Here is a 14,708-nt window from a genome sequence, read left to right on the forward strand (position 1 = left end):
CAGCTTTTTATATATTGATAAACCACGTAAATTCATAACAAAAAATTTCGATGAGAAGATTTAATCTAACATATTAACAGAAAATGGGGTACATTAATGACGAAAATGATTTTATGCATACCAAATATTCTCAAAGTGCAAAACCTGCAATTGGTTTTAAACTGACAGCTTCTGGTGATTATGATATGGACAAGAAGAAAATATTCGGTCTAAAAACTCAGGATGACGTAGCCTTTGATGCCGATCTAGATACCTACGCCAAGGATTTAGGGAGTGCTGTCAATAAACGGTATGTTAACCAATTTTTAATGAAAAAAAACAGTGACGAAACACATTTTGATTGCGTAGGTTTATCACTTCAAAATACTGAAGATTATTACGATGGGTTATATAATGACCGTTCAATACCGAATGTCAAATACGTGAATTTACAAGACAATAAGTTAAGATCAGAGCTAAATAACAAACTCACTGACAAAGCCGATCTTAGTACCAATAATGAACAAACGTTTAACAGCATAATAAATGTACCGAATTTCGATCAAGGCTATAGTAATATGTCTAACGTTATGAATAAAAGGTATATTGACTCAAGAGATGCGCTTAAAGCTGATAAAACATATGCCGATAGTACTTTTTTGACAAAACAGACAGGTGGAATTTTAGCCCAATCTCTTCAGAGCAAGGCAGACAAATCGTACGCTGATGATACTTTTTTAACTAAGAAAACAGGAGGTGTCTTAGCTCAAAAAATCCAATACGTGCTTGATCATACGAGTGAATCACACGTTAGTCCAATTGATCAAAAAAATGTATTCGATAAAATTATGACAGATCAATACAATCAACTGTCTGAAGAAAATGACATTAAACTTGGTGACACAATTGAGCATCCAAATTCTGTTCATCAAATCAATAAAAAGGTGATAGATGCAAAATTACTTCTTGATAGTTCGAAAAATTACTACTCAAGCAGATTAGGTATCAACATGTACTCATATGAAATCGATCATTACACGATGATAATTGAAATATTTTATCCAACAGAAATTGACAAAAATACCATCGATATCGATGCCGTCTCATTATTAGACACCGTAAATAAAACAACTACACGAACTCATGATGATTATTCCAGAACTCTAGTACAAATTAATAAATATCAGCAACATCCCAACAACTATTTGTATATCGATATCGTCTTAAAAATGAAGTCTGGACACTCATATGTCCAAAAATTGCAAACATACCTCGTTATTTATGGGATTAAGAGCTTTCAAAGTAACGTTGATCCCACTATATACGATCAAATATATTATATAGCTAATGATCAAATTGTTTTCAATACACCAATCAATATGAATACACAGGCTATTTATGGTATTGCAGAAGGTACTACTGATGATCAAGCTGTTAATTATAAACAGTTGGTAAGTCAAATCAATATTCTCAAAACAACTCTTGGAAATCAGATTAAATTATTACAGTCCAAGAGTTTTTATAGTGAAATATTTGAGTACTATTTCGATCTAACGGATGCCTCTAAATTCATAATGTCAGATAGCAACGGAGCTGTTGTTTCTGGATTAATTGGTAATCTCGTATTTAATACGACCAAAATGTTAGAAGATTTTAATCCAAATATGGGGTTTATGAATGATTTTGAAATTAATTTAAATGAAAATATCACTGAATCCAATGACTGGACTATATATATGGCATTTAAATATGACTATAAGCCCAGTGATAATAAAAGGATTAAAATTGAATTTATCGATGGTGATAGCTTTAGTTTTCCGTGGGTTAAAGTGGAGCATAATAAGCTATTCCTCGATTATGATCTAGATTCATATACAGAGCAAATTAGAGATGGTTATATAGGTAAATATATGAATCTCTGGTATACAAAGATACAGGATCAATTTAGATTAGCTGTTTGCGATAATGTTATGAGTATTGATCAAACATTTTCTGGGTTTAATATCAATACATCTAGCATTAAAATCAGTTCAGATTACTATGTACAAAGAATCGCTTTTAGTAAAACTGCATATCCGATAAATGGTAGAGAGTATCATAAAATCCAATTTTTAGATAAAACAAAGGCTGTATTCTTCGAATAAATTATCTAACTCCAACGATTTTATCTAATTAAATTATATGAAAACAGTGAAATTGGTTAGCAATATTATTGATTCTATTGAGAGATTAATTCAAAACATAAGGAAGCTGTATTACACAATAAAGAACAAGCGCAATGCTAAAATGACAAAATGATAAAACAAAAAAAAATCATATATAACTAATATATATGACTAAACATCTAAAATGCATATTTACATGGAACCATATATCAAGCGAACTGACTGAAGAACAAATTATAGAATTGAAAGCTTATTATCAAACATATCATCGAAAATGTTGGGCTTATAAGCAGGCTGTTAAACGTTTCAAAAAATGGAAATTATTAGGGAATTCATTGTCTATTCTCTTTGCATCCGGCTCCCTTGCATCAAGTATTGCTACAGGAGGTATTAGTTTGGTTGCAATTAGTACAATAGCGCTTTTAATACAAGGCTGGATGCATCATCAAAATCTCGATTTAAAAATTCAAAATAGTACATATGCATATCAGAGCTACCAGCATTTACTCAACTCAATTAAAAACACGATGAGATGCGGTGATTACAATCCGTCTAGCGTCATAATTTCAATGAAGAACATTGACGATTATGTGACGGATACCTGTCCGATAATCGACAAGTACCTACGAAAATATGATAAGAAATTTATTGGATGATCCGATTTATTTCGCCAAAATTTAATGACAAAATCTCATTCCAATACAATCGATAATAGGCTAACGTTTTCTTGCTTTTGCTAATTTTGATAAATTCACAAGGTAGATTCATCATCAAAAAAAGCTGTTTAATTATGAATTTGGTTGATATAAGTCTTTTTCTACCTTTGTTTACAACAGGAATAGCGCCGGATTCGATAATATCAAACACTTTATAAATTCGATTCCTTTGATCACTAGTCAATTGTACCCTATTTTTAATACATAAATCGTTTAAAACATTCTCAACGTGATACTTCCGATGATATACCGATTTTCGGCGTATTTTATCCATATTTGCATAAAAATCAATGAACTCACTGACATAATCATAACTATTAACCAAACCGCAATTTAGACAGACATCCATGCCATTTATATTTTCTATATCCTGCTTACTACAGCATTGCTCAGCATCCTTGATACCTTTTATCAATAGTTGATCACAGAAAGGGCATATAGGTTCTTTTAAATTTTTTAATTCATCGTGGATTTCAGAATTACAAACCATTATATATATAACACACATAACTTCACGGCACAGCTGTGTTTGGCAGTAAATTTCAGAATAAACTTTTTGAGTAAACTTTTGAGTAAACTTTTGTGTAAACTTTTGTGTAAACTTTTGTGTAAACTTTTTGAGTAAAATTTGTTGAAATATGATTGGTCAATAGAAATCACACCAGATTAAAAAACCTGCTGACGCGTCAGCAGGTTTTTTCGGTCAATGGAGATAATCATTTATAACTTATGGCTAAAACCGTAAACTGAATAATTATTTATTTAATGTTGATCTTTACGAGGTCTTCCACGTCGTCTTTTCTGGTCTTCAGGTATACACTTTAAACGTACATGATTTTTGTCTTCATTTGATATTTCAGATCTGCTATTCAGGTCTGAAGATAGCATTTTAATAATACAAATATTAGCTTCAAGGATGCTCTGAATACACCACATTTTATTTATGAAGACTATATCATTCGAGCTTTCATCAGCTTCTGGCAGGTGTTTGATATTTAATGTAATATCACTCATTCTATATATATTAATAAAGAAAATAATTATCTGTTTATATCTATCACTTAAACGCATTATAAAAAACATATAAAGAATTATATATATATAGTATATAATAAATGGGAAGGAACAAAATTTATACAACCGAAAAAGACCGATTAGAAGCTATTACTAGATCAAAAACGAAATACATGCTTAATAAGCCTTGGTATTGTGATATTTGTGAATATCACACTTGCCTTGCAGGAAAATGGAGTCATATGAGAACTAAAAAACACATTAAAAATGCTGTCATTAAAGGCATTCAAGAAGATGATCGGTTTAATATTATACCTGATGAATAACATATAAAGAAAAATTATATAATTATATATTGTATAGCACAGCATATATAAATTGCTGTTTTCTGTTACCTTTGGTGACCAAAAATATATTATTTCTGGTTATCTTTAAACGCACCAAAAATCTCAAAAATAATTTTTACTATAAAGGACTTAAAGGTTTGGTGATTTTATATAGTACACAAAAATGACACAAAAAAATATCTCAACTAATAGTAAAATGAAAGAATCTGATCTCAACAAGCTATCTAAAACCGACCTTATAAAACTCATTTTATCACTAAAAGCCAACCAGCCTAGGAAATACGAATCAAGGCAACCAATCCCAACTCCTCGTACTCGTAAGAGTGTTAAACAGATGATTGATGATTACGAAGACAATATAATATTACCACCTCTTGAATTTAGAGACGATTACAACCCTGTGCCATTGCCAAGAAGTAAAAAGCCTGTTCCATTGCCTAGAACTAAGGTCTCAAATGAATTTAATTTCGATGACAGCATTTTTGATTCAACATCGAATGACCAACCTCTATTCAAAATAACTGAAATCGGAAATACAGCGAATAAAAAATTCAATGCTTATACCAATGAATTCAAAATAAATGTACGTAAAAATTTCATAAATAATAAAAATGATGTTTTCAGTGTCTTTGAAAAAATGGTTGAAATGGCAATAAAGAAAAGGCAGTTAAAAGGTAATGATAGATTCAGATTGGTAATTTCAAATGATGAATTAGATCATCCTATCTCAACAAAATTGTTAAAAGTTTCTGATTTCAAGTTAAATCAACTTTCAGATGTAATCAATACGTTGGAGTATAAAGAAATAGATTTAGAAAATTGCAAAATAATCATTCAATCTGTCAAAATACCGGCAGGCAAAGGTCGGTTATATTTATCTAAACAAACTGTGAATAGGAAACAGTGTATTATCTCGATAAAAAATAATGACACAATATGTTTAGCAAGAGCCATTGTAACAGCTTATGCTAATTTACACCCTGAGAATTACACCACAACTCAGTTGAAAGATGGATTCAATAAAAGTAGGAAACTACAACAAATTCAAGCCAAAGAACTTCATAATAATGCTAATGTTGAAATTAATGATTATGGAAATTCTTTAGAAGATGTAAATAGCTTTGCATCATATTTAGATATTGAGATTAACATTATCGATTCTGAGCAGTTCAATGAAATCATATATACATCCAATAATGGTAAAACGGATAAAATTTATTTATACAAAACACGGAATCATTTTGATGTCATAAAATCAATGACAGCCTTTTTAGATGTAGCATATTACTGCCATTCTTGTAAAAAAGCTTATACGAGACGTGATAAACACAAATGCCCCCAAAAATGTCTATCTTGTTTTAAATATTTTCCAGATGGAAATAAATGTAATGGTAAAGACGTTACATGTAATCAATGCAATCGTGTTTTTCATGGTAATACTTGCTTCAAAAACCATACTAGTAACCGATCGAAAAAAGATAGTGATGATTCAGTATGTAGCAGTGTAGCAAAATGTTTAAAATGCAATCAAATCATACTAAAACCATATATTAAAATACATAAATGCGGTTTCAAAATGTGTAATAATTGTAATAAATATTGTGAAAGCAAACATGAATGTTTCATGAAAAAGATAAAAGTTATGGGTGGAAATTGCATCAAAAATAGCAAAAAACCATGCCAATTAAATAAAAACATTCCCAAAAAAGATTATTGCTACTCATGTAAAACGTATAATGAAAAATATTTATTTTTTGATTTCGAATGTACACAAAACACTGAAATACACGAAGTCAATTTAGCTATCTGTCATGATTTCAATGGTAATGAATCAATCTTCAATGATATTAATAGTTTTTGTAATTGTATTCTTAATGAAAAATATAAAGGATACACACTTCTGGCTCACAATTCCAAAGGGTACGATTCTCATTTTATTCTTAAATGGTGTATTGATAATGGTTTTAAACCTTACTGTATTTACAATGGTGCAAAAATTATGATGATGGAAATTCCACAATTAAGAATCAAAATAATTGACAGCTTAAATTTTATTCAGCAACCCTTATCATCGTTTCCTAAAACTTTTGGTTTAAGCCAGCTTAAAAAAGGTTACTTTCCACATTTTTTTAACAAACTGTGTAATCAAAACTATATTGGTAATATGCCTGCAAAAAAACATTATGGGTTTAATCAAATGAAAACACAAGATAGAGAGAAATTTTTACAATGGTATAATGAGCGTGTTAATGAAAATTATGTTTTCGATTTCAAAAAAGAAATAATTGAATACTGTAGGTCAGATGTTGATATATTAAGAAGATGTATGTTAAAATTCAGGCACGATTTCATGAATCAAGAAAATATCGATCCATTAAAATACATCACAATTGCTGGGGTGTGCATGGCTATTTACAGAGGTAATTACATGCCAAAAGATACTATAGCTGTGGTTGATAATGTTGTTCAAACAGAAAACCATAGTGCAGTCAGTATTGCATGGCTTGATTACATAAGCAAGAAAAATAATATTAAGATCCAGCATGCTTTGGCAGGAGGTGAAAAACTCATCAATAACAAATTAAAAGTTGATGGTTTTTGTAAGGAAACAAATACTGTTTATGAATTTCAAGGTTGTTTCTGGCATGGTTGTCCAGATTGTTACAAACATGATGTTATCAATAATAAGAATCAAAGTGATATGGGTACTTTGTATAATAAAACACAAGATAAAAACAACAAAATAACAACTGCTAGTTACAATCTTATTGAAATGTGGGAATGTAAATTAAAAAAGGATAAAAGTTTTCAGAAATATTATAAAAATGATTGGTATAGAGAAGTGGTTGGGCAACTAAACCCTAGAGATGCTTTCTACGGGGGGCGTACAAATGCTACCAAATTATTGTACAAATTCAAAGAAGGCGAATGTGGTAAATACGTTGACTTTTGCTCCTTATATCCTACGGTTCAGTTCTACAAAAAATATCCCATTGGTCATCCTAAAAAAATAATATCACCAGAAAAATACGATACAAAATGGTATGGATTCATAAAATGTAAAATTTTAGCTCCAAGAGAATTATACCATGCTGTTCTACCTCAGAGAATCAAATGTGAAAAGGCTGAAAAGCTAATGTTCCCTCTGTGTATATCATGTGCTAAATCAAAACAACAAGAAAGATGCCAACATAGTGAAAATGAACGAGCATTTATTGGTACATGGACAACAGATGAGGTCAATAAGGCCATTGAAAAAGGCTATAAAATTATAAAAATATATGAGGTTTGGCATTTTGAGAACTCATCCGATGATCTATTCAAAGGTTATATAAAAAAATTCATGAAGCTAAAACTTGAATCAACAAAATATAATTTTAAAAATAACAATGACGAGATGATTTTTAGAAATAAAGTTAAAAAGAATTTAGACATTGAATTAGGTGAATTACATGAAAATTCAGGTTTACGAGCAATTGCAAAAATGTGTTTAAACTCACTTTGGGGAAAATTTGGCCAACGAAATAACATGAATCAATGTAAATACGTGACTGACATAAATGAATTTTATCAAGTACTTCTCGACGACACAATAGATAATTTAAACATGAATTTCATAAATGAAGAAATGGTTCAAATGAGCTACACTTACAAAAATCAGTTCGTTGATAACAGCTATAATACGAATATATACATTGCATGCTTTACAACTAGCTCAGCTCGACTAATGTTATATGAAAAACTAGACTATTTAGATAAACAGGTGTTATATTTTGACACTGACAGCATCATATATATTGAATCTCAAAATAGTAAGGTAATAGAAACAGGCGACATGTTAGGTGATTTAACAGATGAGTTAGACGGTGAATCTATAAATAATACATTCATTTCAGGTGGACCAAAGAATTATAGTTTCATATATGGTAATAATAAGCAAAAATGTGTTATTAAGGGTTTCAGGCTAAACCATGAAAATTCTCAGATACTAAATCACGCAAATATGATTAAAATTGTAAAGGATGAAATAAAAGAGCTCACATTAGTAAATGAAAGTAAAATTACAAGGCAAAATAAACAAATTGTCAACAGATATGAAGAAAAAGTATATAAATTTGGATATGACAAACGAGCCATTAAGCACATATCAGACGACTATATAGAAACATATCCTTATGGATATTAAAAGATAAAATTAAATACTAAGGATGCAATTAATACTAATGTTATCTTGAGAGATGGTAATAAAACGATTGCAATTTAGAATATGATGAATAAACGCACATAATAAAGGATATAAATAATATGTGATACAGTAATATATAATGGATAATAGAGCTGAGTTTAACAAGATGTTAAATGTCTTATTTAAGCATTTGAAACCAAACGCAAGTGATATAGAAGAATTAAAAAGTATAATCAAAATTTGTAAAGAATTAGGCTTTTCCAGAGACGAAACTTGTGCTATGTTTCGTTATAAAAGCATGAGTGATAACTTGTTAAACATTCAGCGTTATCACATGGAAAAGGTAATATATAAGAATTTTTATAAAGATCGTAAAAGAGATGATCAAACGCACTAATATGCAAGATTTTTAAAAAAGAGTATAAGAGCATTTTTTAAATATTGTCAAAAATAATCAAAGATTATTTTTATCATTTAATCAAGGTTTAGTTTATAGATTTGGCTTCAAGGTTTGGTTTCCATTTTTTGACCTTGGGTTGACCTAGGGTTGATTCTGAGATTTGATTTCAGTTTAGGTTTTTCACTTTGGCTTCAGATTTAGTTTTTCAGATTTGGCTTCAGTTTTGGTTTCAGATTTGGCTTCAGTTTTGGTTTCAGATTTGGCTTCAGTTTTTGGAATCCAGTGCTGATAGTAGTTATGTACTAAATCTCTAAGGCAAAAAATTTTTTGCCTCAGAGTGTAGTACATTACTACTGGTGAGCTGTTCTATGTATCCCATCAGAAAGAATTCGCAGAATTAATAAATTCTGAATAATTTTGAACAAATTCGTAGCAGATTTAGATACGAGCGTGGATTTAAGGCTGGTTCTCATAATCGCCCATATCGTTTCTATCGCCTCTGTCACTTCAAAAAGTTTTCTTGCGATCAGGGCGACTATATGAGAACATTACACAGACGATTGCTAACGTCTGCGGCGATTTGGTTTATCACGACTGCTTGGATGCCTGTGTTCTATCCTTCTAGCTTCTCTTTCCTTTCTTCCCCGTAAAACTGCAATAACTGAGAAGATAGGAGGCCACGAGTTTTTCATTGAAGGCTGCCATTGTGTTAGATCTATGGCTAAAATGATTGTTTTTCATAGATCTCAGTTCGCTCCTACCAGGCGATCGGGACGATAATATGAGAACCCACGATCGCTTCCAATCACTTAAATCGCCTACGTTCGTCTCAGTATTTGCAAACGATCGATGCGATAGAAACGATCGTTTCCCAGCTCCCCTCCCTACGACTGCACACCTGCCTAGGTTCACTCGCATTTAATCTTCTTTCCGAACTCGATTACAGTTCCTCTGTTTACCTGTCTCAGCTCGCGGTTTTACTGTTTCTTACCTTACTCAAAACGTGTGTGTGTATTTTTTAGCTTTATAACAGGCTGCCGGAAGGAGAAGTACCATCTGCACAGCACGTCGTGGAGTCATTCACAGCTTCATTTGGCAAAGATGATGCAGAGGAAGTTTTTGCTGAAGATTCTGAGTATGATGAAGCTCGAAAGGTAATTTAATGCTGACTGAAAGCTTTGAAATATTTTTTTTTTCCCAAATCACAGCAGGATTAGTACTCGACTACTTACAAAATAACGCTAAAGTTGTGAACAAAACCATCGTTATTTTGGCTCATCCTTGGCGCAAAAAAACCTGTGAAACTCACCTGTGACGTGAAACAAAAAAACGACCAAGACAACAAAGAACCTCGAAACAATATTTAGCTGGAAAACAATTGCTTCAAAACGAAGAAAAAATTCAAAAGTTTTTACACCGTGGTAAACCCGTTATCTTTGTGATTTTACCTTGAGACTTTTATAGTTTGTATATTTTAACAAAGAAAGGTTATTCTTAAATAGGTTTATACATCAAAAAGATCTTTTTTAATAGCTTCTTCACTTTTCCTTTCAGTCCTCGCAGCGTTTCTTTGAAAAAACAGGATTTCATGAATTGCCACAAGTTATTCTTAATGGAGTGCCAATTGATAGCGAAGAGGTAAGCGAACTATGCTACACACCTCACCCTACCCTACTCTACCCTACCCTACCCTACCCTACCCTCCCTACACTACCTTACCTTACCTACCCTACCCTGCTTTTTACTTTACTTAACGAAACTTTTATCTGTTCAGTTTGACAACCTAGATGAAGCTGTTATACGAGAGGTGATGATGCAAACAGGTCCTTTACAACATGCAGTGTTTTCGGTAAGAAATATGAAATAACGAGTTACGAAGGCTTCGAAGGAAATGAAACATTCAGGTTATACGAGTGCAAGAGGTCTCTGGGGAAAAAAAAACTTACTGTTTCAAGTGTTTAATTATGATTTTTCCAGTCTTCTAGCCTGCAAATTGCACTCGAAATAATGTGATAACCTAAACAAATCGCAATTTTTGAATTTTTATATTTCATCGAGATTGAATCAGATCTCTATTAAACTTCGGATTTTGCTAACCTCAAAATAACAAATCACGTGTTAACCGTAAATTGTGCTATTATAGCTAACCTTAACTAGCCCACGCTCTCTATGATTGCACAAAAATTACTTTTCTGTTTTTAAAAGGTCTTGAGAACAGCAGACACGTAAAGATTTTAAGAAAAACGACAATTTTTTTAAGTTTCAAAGACATGTTTTGACAGAGCATCTGTCATCTTCAGTTGAATGGTTTACAAAGCACAGTGAGTTGAATAATAAGTAGAAAAAAAATGCTAATTAAGACAAGTAGTAACAACAGAACGTGAAAATGTGTGAATTAGAAGGATAATTTTAGATTTACATGGTATAATTGCTGATTGAGGCAAGGTAGTTCTTTTTGAATATGGATAGCCTCCTTTATCTTAAGTTGAAAGCTGGTAGAGGCGTGATCTAAAATATGAAAGCAATCAATTGAACACAAGGAGCGACAACGTTCAGAATTTTTCTTTTTGTCACTGATTTTGGAATAAAAGGGTGAAAGAAGTTTGATGTTTTGTTTGTTTGATTTTTACCATGAGTATTGTGTTTTTGTAGGGCGCCATTTATCGTTACTCTAGTGTGTACGAGTACCTCATGAGTCAACCGAATGTAGTCCCCAGAGTGAATAGCATGGTCCAGTCCATGGACAGACCGTTTATTGACTTGACTGGCAGTCATCAAATGCCAGGTGCAGGTACACGCTTTGCAAATCCCTTTTTGTAAAATAAATCTGTACTGTGCACACTGTAAAAGCGATGAAAAAACCCTTGCTTTTCGTGTTGCCATGAACTTATGGAAGCACTCGCAGAAGTTTGGGATCCGTGAACGAGCTGTTGAAAATACTTACTTATGGCTTGTATTTACATAACTTTCTTCATTTTGCTAAACTTCTAGTTTATTTGCCCTACTTAAAGTACGGAAAGTGTTTTTAATATATTTTTGTAGTGGTAGTCGTTCTCCTTTCGGGCGCATCCATGTTTTTCCTTCAATATGCTAAATGATTTTATACGTTAAAAATCTCAAACTGTTGTACGTATTCTAATAGGCTAACAGCTTTCGCAAGGACTCGAGAGAATAATAGAAAAAAACAACAGAAAATGGCCCTAGCCCATAAACAAAAGCAACTGCTACAGTTGAGGACCAGTTGAATTACATGCTTACGAGAGCCGCAACACTGGACGTTACATTCTTTTTTAACTTTTGTTTTTCGTTCTTCTAGATGTGGAGATAAATGATCCAGAGGCATTCTCAATGCTTGATAGCCCACAAATGACATCCGTGATTGTAAAAGACTTGAAATACTTTACTAAACAAGGAGGTAAGTGATAAACGACTCATAAACTTGAACATACACATTATTAATCGCATTATTATTCTTCAGGGAAAAACTAAGTAAATGGATGATTAATAAGCAGTTGTAAATTATCTACAAAACTCTTCCTTTTCTACATGTTTGATTTTCCTAGTCGAAATGGATCGTATTGTCAAACAACTGAAAATGTGGCGCTAACATTCTAGACATTTGTTAGTCAAGTACGTCGTCTCAACTTCAACTTTCACCGTTATTTATTTTATATAAAATGCATATCTCTGCAACCAGCAAATATTGTGGAATCCTAATTTCTCAAAACTCCGAGGGCAACGAAAATTAGTATACGTAATTGGACTACATGCTGTCCAATTTGGAAATAATTTGATGTTGTCCAAAGAGCTTTACAACCTCTTGAATCTGACATACTACTTTCCACTATCTCGTTCGTACGTCATCACCGTCTTTTCTTTTCGAATTTCAGCAAAAAAACGACAAAGAATTGCATCTAGCTCATGGCGATGAATAATTGACAGATTTCTTGCTTCGCTTCGCTGCACTTACGTTCATCCAAGTTTTGTACTATTGGAGCTGTTTTGCTCTTGGTTTTTGCTTCTTAGTGTAGCTAGCTCCTCTTCTGACAACGTAGAAAATTTCTCTTTGTTGTTACTATTGCTGAAAAGCTCAAAAGGAATAGTAAAACGTAGCACACCTGCCTTATAAAATTCCGCCATTTTCAACTAACAATGCGACAAGTTTACAGGGCTGACGCTATGCTTTGTGCTAATTGGCTAATATCCGTCACATGTTGTTTTTCTTTGATTTGATTGGCTGAGACAAAACTGTCCAATTTTTTAGTCGTGAATGTAATGAACGACTTATAGCGGTTTGCTGGGTGGTGTAAAACTCGCTTGGTAACCTGGCAATTTTATATTAAGTTTAAATTAAGTTCAAAATGGCGGATGAACGTGGACAAGGGCTGGTTTCCCGAGTTGTAATGCGAACTTGTGGATGTACATCAGGAGAATACGAATATTTTTTTCCTTTCTGGAAGGAATTTTTCTAGTGAGGCCAGTGCTCGAATCCACATTTACACACAATGCAACGGAAAGGATGGCCAAGGAAGCAAGAAACTTGCACGCCGATCGATAGCTTATTTTGAAAGTCCGCGGATATGAAATTATCTTTCATTGAAATGCAATCAAATAGTTGGTAAGTAATAAATCACCCTAAATAAGGCTGTATTTTTCACTACAAATTAGTCTCACTCAGCAAGATTAAACTGATGCGTTTCGAAACGATTATAGAGATATCTATAGTTGGCTTGCTTTGTCTTTCGGTCGATCATTCATTTGCACGTTCGTCAAGTTTTTGTATCTAGTAATATTTTATATTCGTTGTCACACTCTCGTTAACGAAGTTCCCAAGTACATCTATCTCGTATCTCTTAAACTTAAATCAAAATTTCCTCTGGCATTCGTAGCTCATTAGGTAGCAAGCCTTATGTGAATGATAAATCTGCTCTGCTTTTGAAGGCAAAACTACATTTGTAAACACAGTATTATGCATCAGTCCCTTACAATTATTTTTTCTTCATACACATGGTCTGTCAAAAAAGGGACATAGTAGTTCAACTGTGGTAATTGTAGTTCTCCAGGGGTGTATCATTGCACTCAGGTAATTTTTTGCTTTGTCAACATCCACTGAGTGCTATGGGGTAGACATTCAAAGAAGTACTGAGAGAGTACTATTGTTAGCAGCTATTAATTTTAGCGATTTTTTCTGAGCAAGATTTAGCGACTATTTAATATAGGGATTTTCCAAAAACATCAAAAAAAAGGTAATATCGTGTAAACCAGCTTTTACTGGCCGGTGATGAACATATGGCTAAGATGAAAATAAATGTTCAGTAAAAGAAAAAAACTACCGTATCTTGACATTGAATGAACATAAATTGCATTGCCTAAAAGAACAAAGTTACCAGTATCCATTTTTGTGTTCCATTAGGGTGGGAAGGGGGTACCGGGGAGGTACTTGAAATTTGACCACGACAAATTTTAGCAAGTACTAAATTTAGCGATTTTTGCCCAACTCACTAAAATCGCTAAAATGTAATAGCCACTAATATAACAATAGTAACCTTAAGGTCGATTTATGTACATGTCCTATGCCTCCCCCCCCCCCCCCCCCCCCAAATAAATGCATGCAGTCATCTCAGCCGAAAAGGAACCTGGTTGCATGTCATGCTGATAAAAAACAAATTTTTTACACTTAGATGGTTTGTTGTACGTGTTGTCCTACAGATTTATTTTAACAAGGCACATAGAATTTTGAATTAATTTACAGATTCACCAAAACAATATCCTGCAATAGAGCACATCACTGAACTCTACATGGGGCTAGGCTGTCAAGAGGTGTGGGCTGAAATGAACATCCTGCAGTAACTTGTATGAAACACATGATCAGAAAAAGAATTTTATTTCAAATTTACTCTC

The 14,708-nt window shown here is 32.6% G+C and overlaps 1 protein-coding gene and 1 long non-coding RNA gene across 3 annotated transcripts in view; one reads left to right on the forward strand and one right to left on the reverse strand.

The window, feature by feature from the left end:
• The window catches only part of LOC144663902 (uncharacterized), a 284,797-nt gene that overhangs the window by 125,772 nt on the left and 144,317 nt on the right, over positions 1–14,708 (reverse strand). The window lies entirely within an intron of this gene.
• Positions 1–14,708, forward strand: part of LOC144663847 (UDP-glucose:glycoprotein glucosyltransferase 1-like) — a 59,447-nt gene that overhangs the window by 25,689 nt on the left and 19,050 nt on the right. For both annotated transcript variants that reach the window (XM_078524912.1, XM_078524913.1), the window contains exons 18-22: positions 9,830–9,961; positions 10,362–10,445; positions 10,582–10,656; positions 11,460–11,598; positions 12,124–12,222. In XM_078524912.1, the coding sequence (XP_078381038.1) occupies positions 9,830–9,961; positions 10,362–10,445; positions 10,582–10,656; positions 11,460–11,598; positions 12,124–12,222 (529 nt within the window). The remainder of the gene's footprint in view (positions 1–9,829; positions 9,962–10,361; positions 10,446–10,581; positions 10,657–11,459; positions 11,599–12,123; positions 12,223–14,708) is intronic.

This window comes from Oculina patagonica, chromosome 8, assembly GCF_052425735.1.
Source record: "Oculina patagonica isolate OP01 chromosome 8, crgOcupat, whole genome shotgun sequence".
Lineage (NCBI taxonomy): Eukaryota > Metazoa > Cnidaria > Anthozoa > Scleractinia > Oculinidae > Oculina > Oculina patagonica.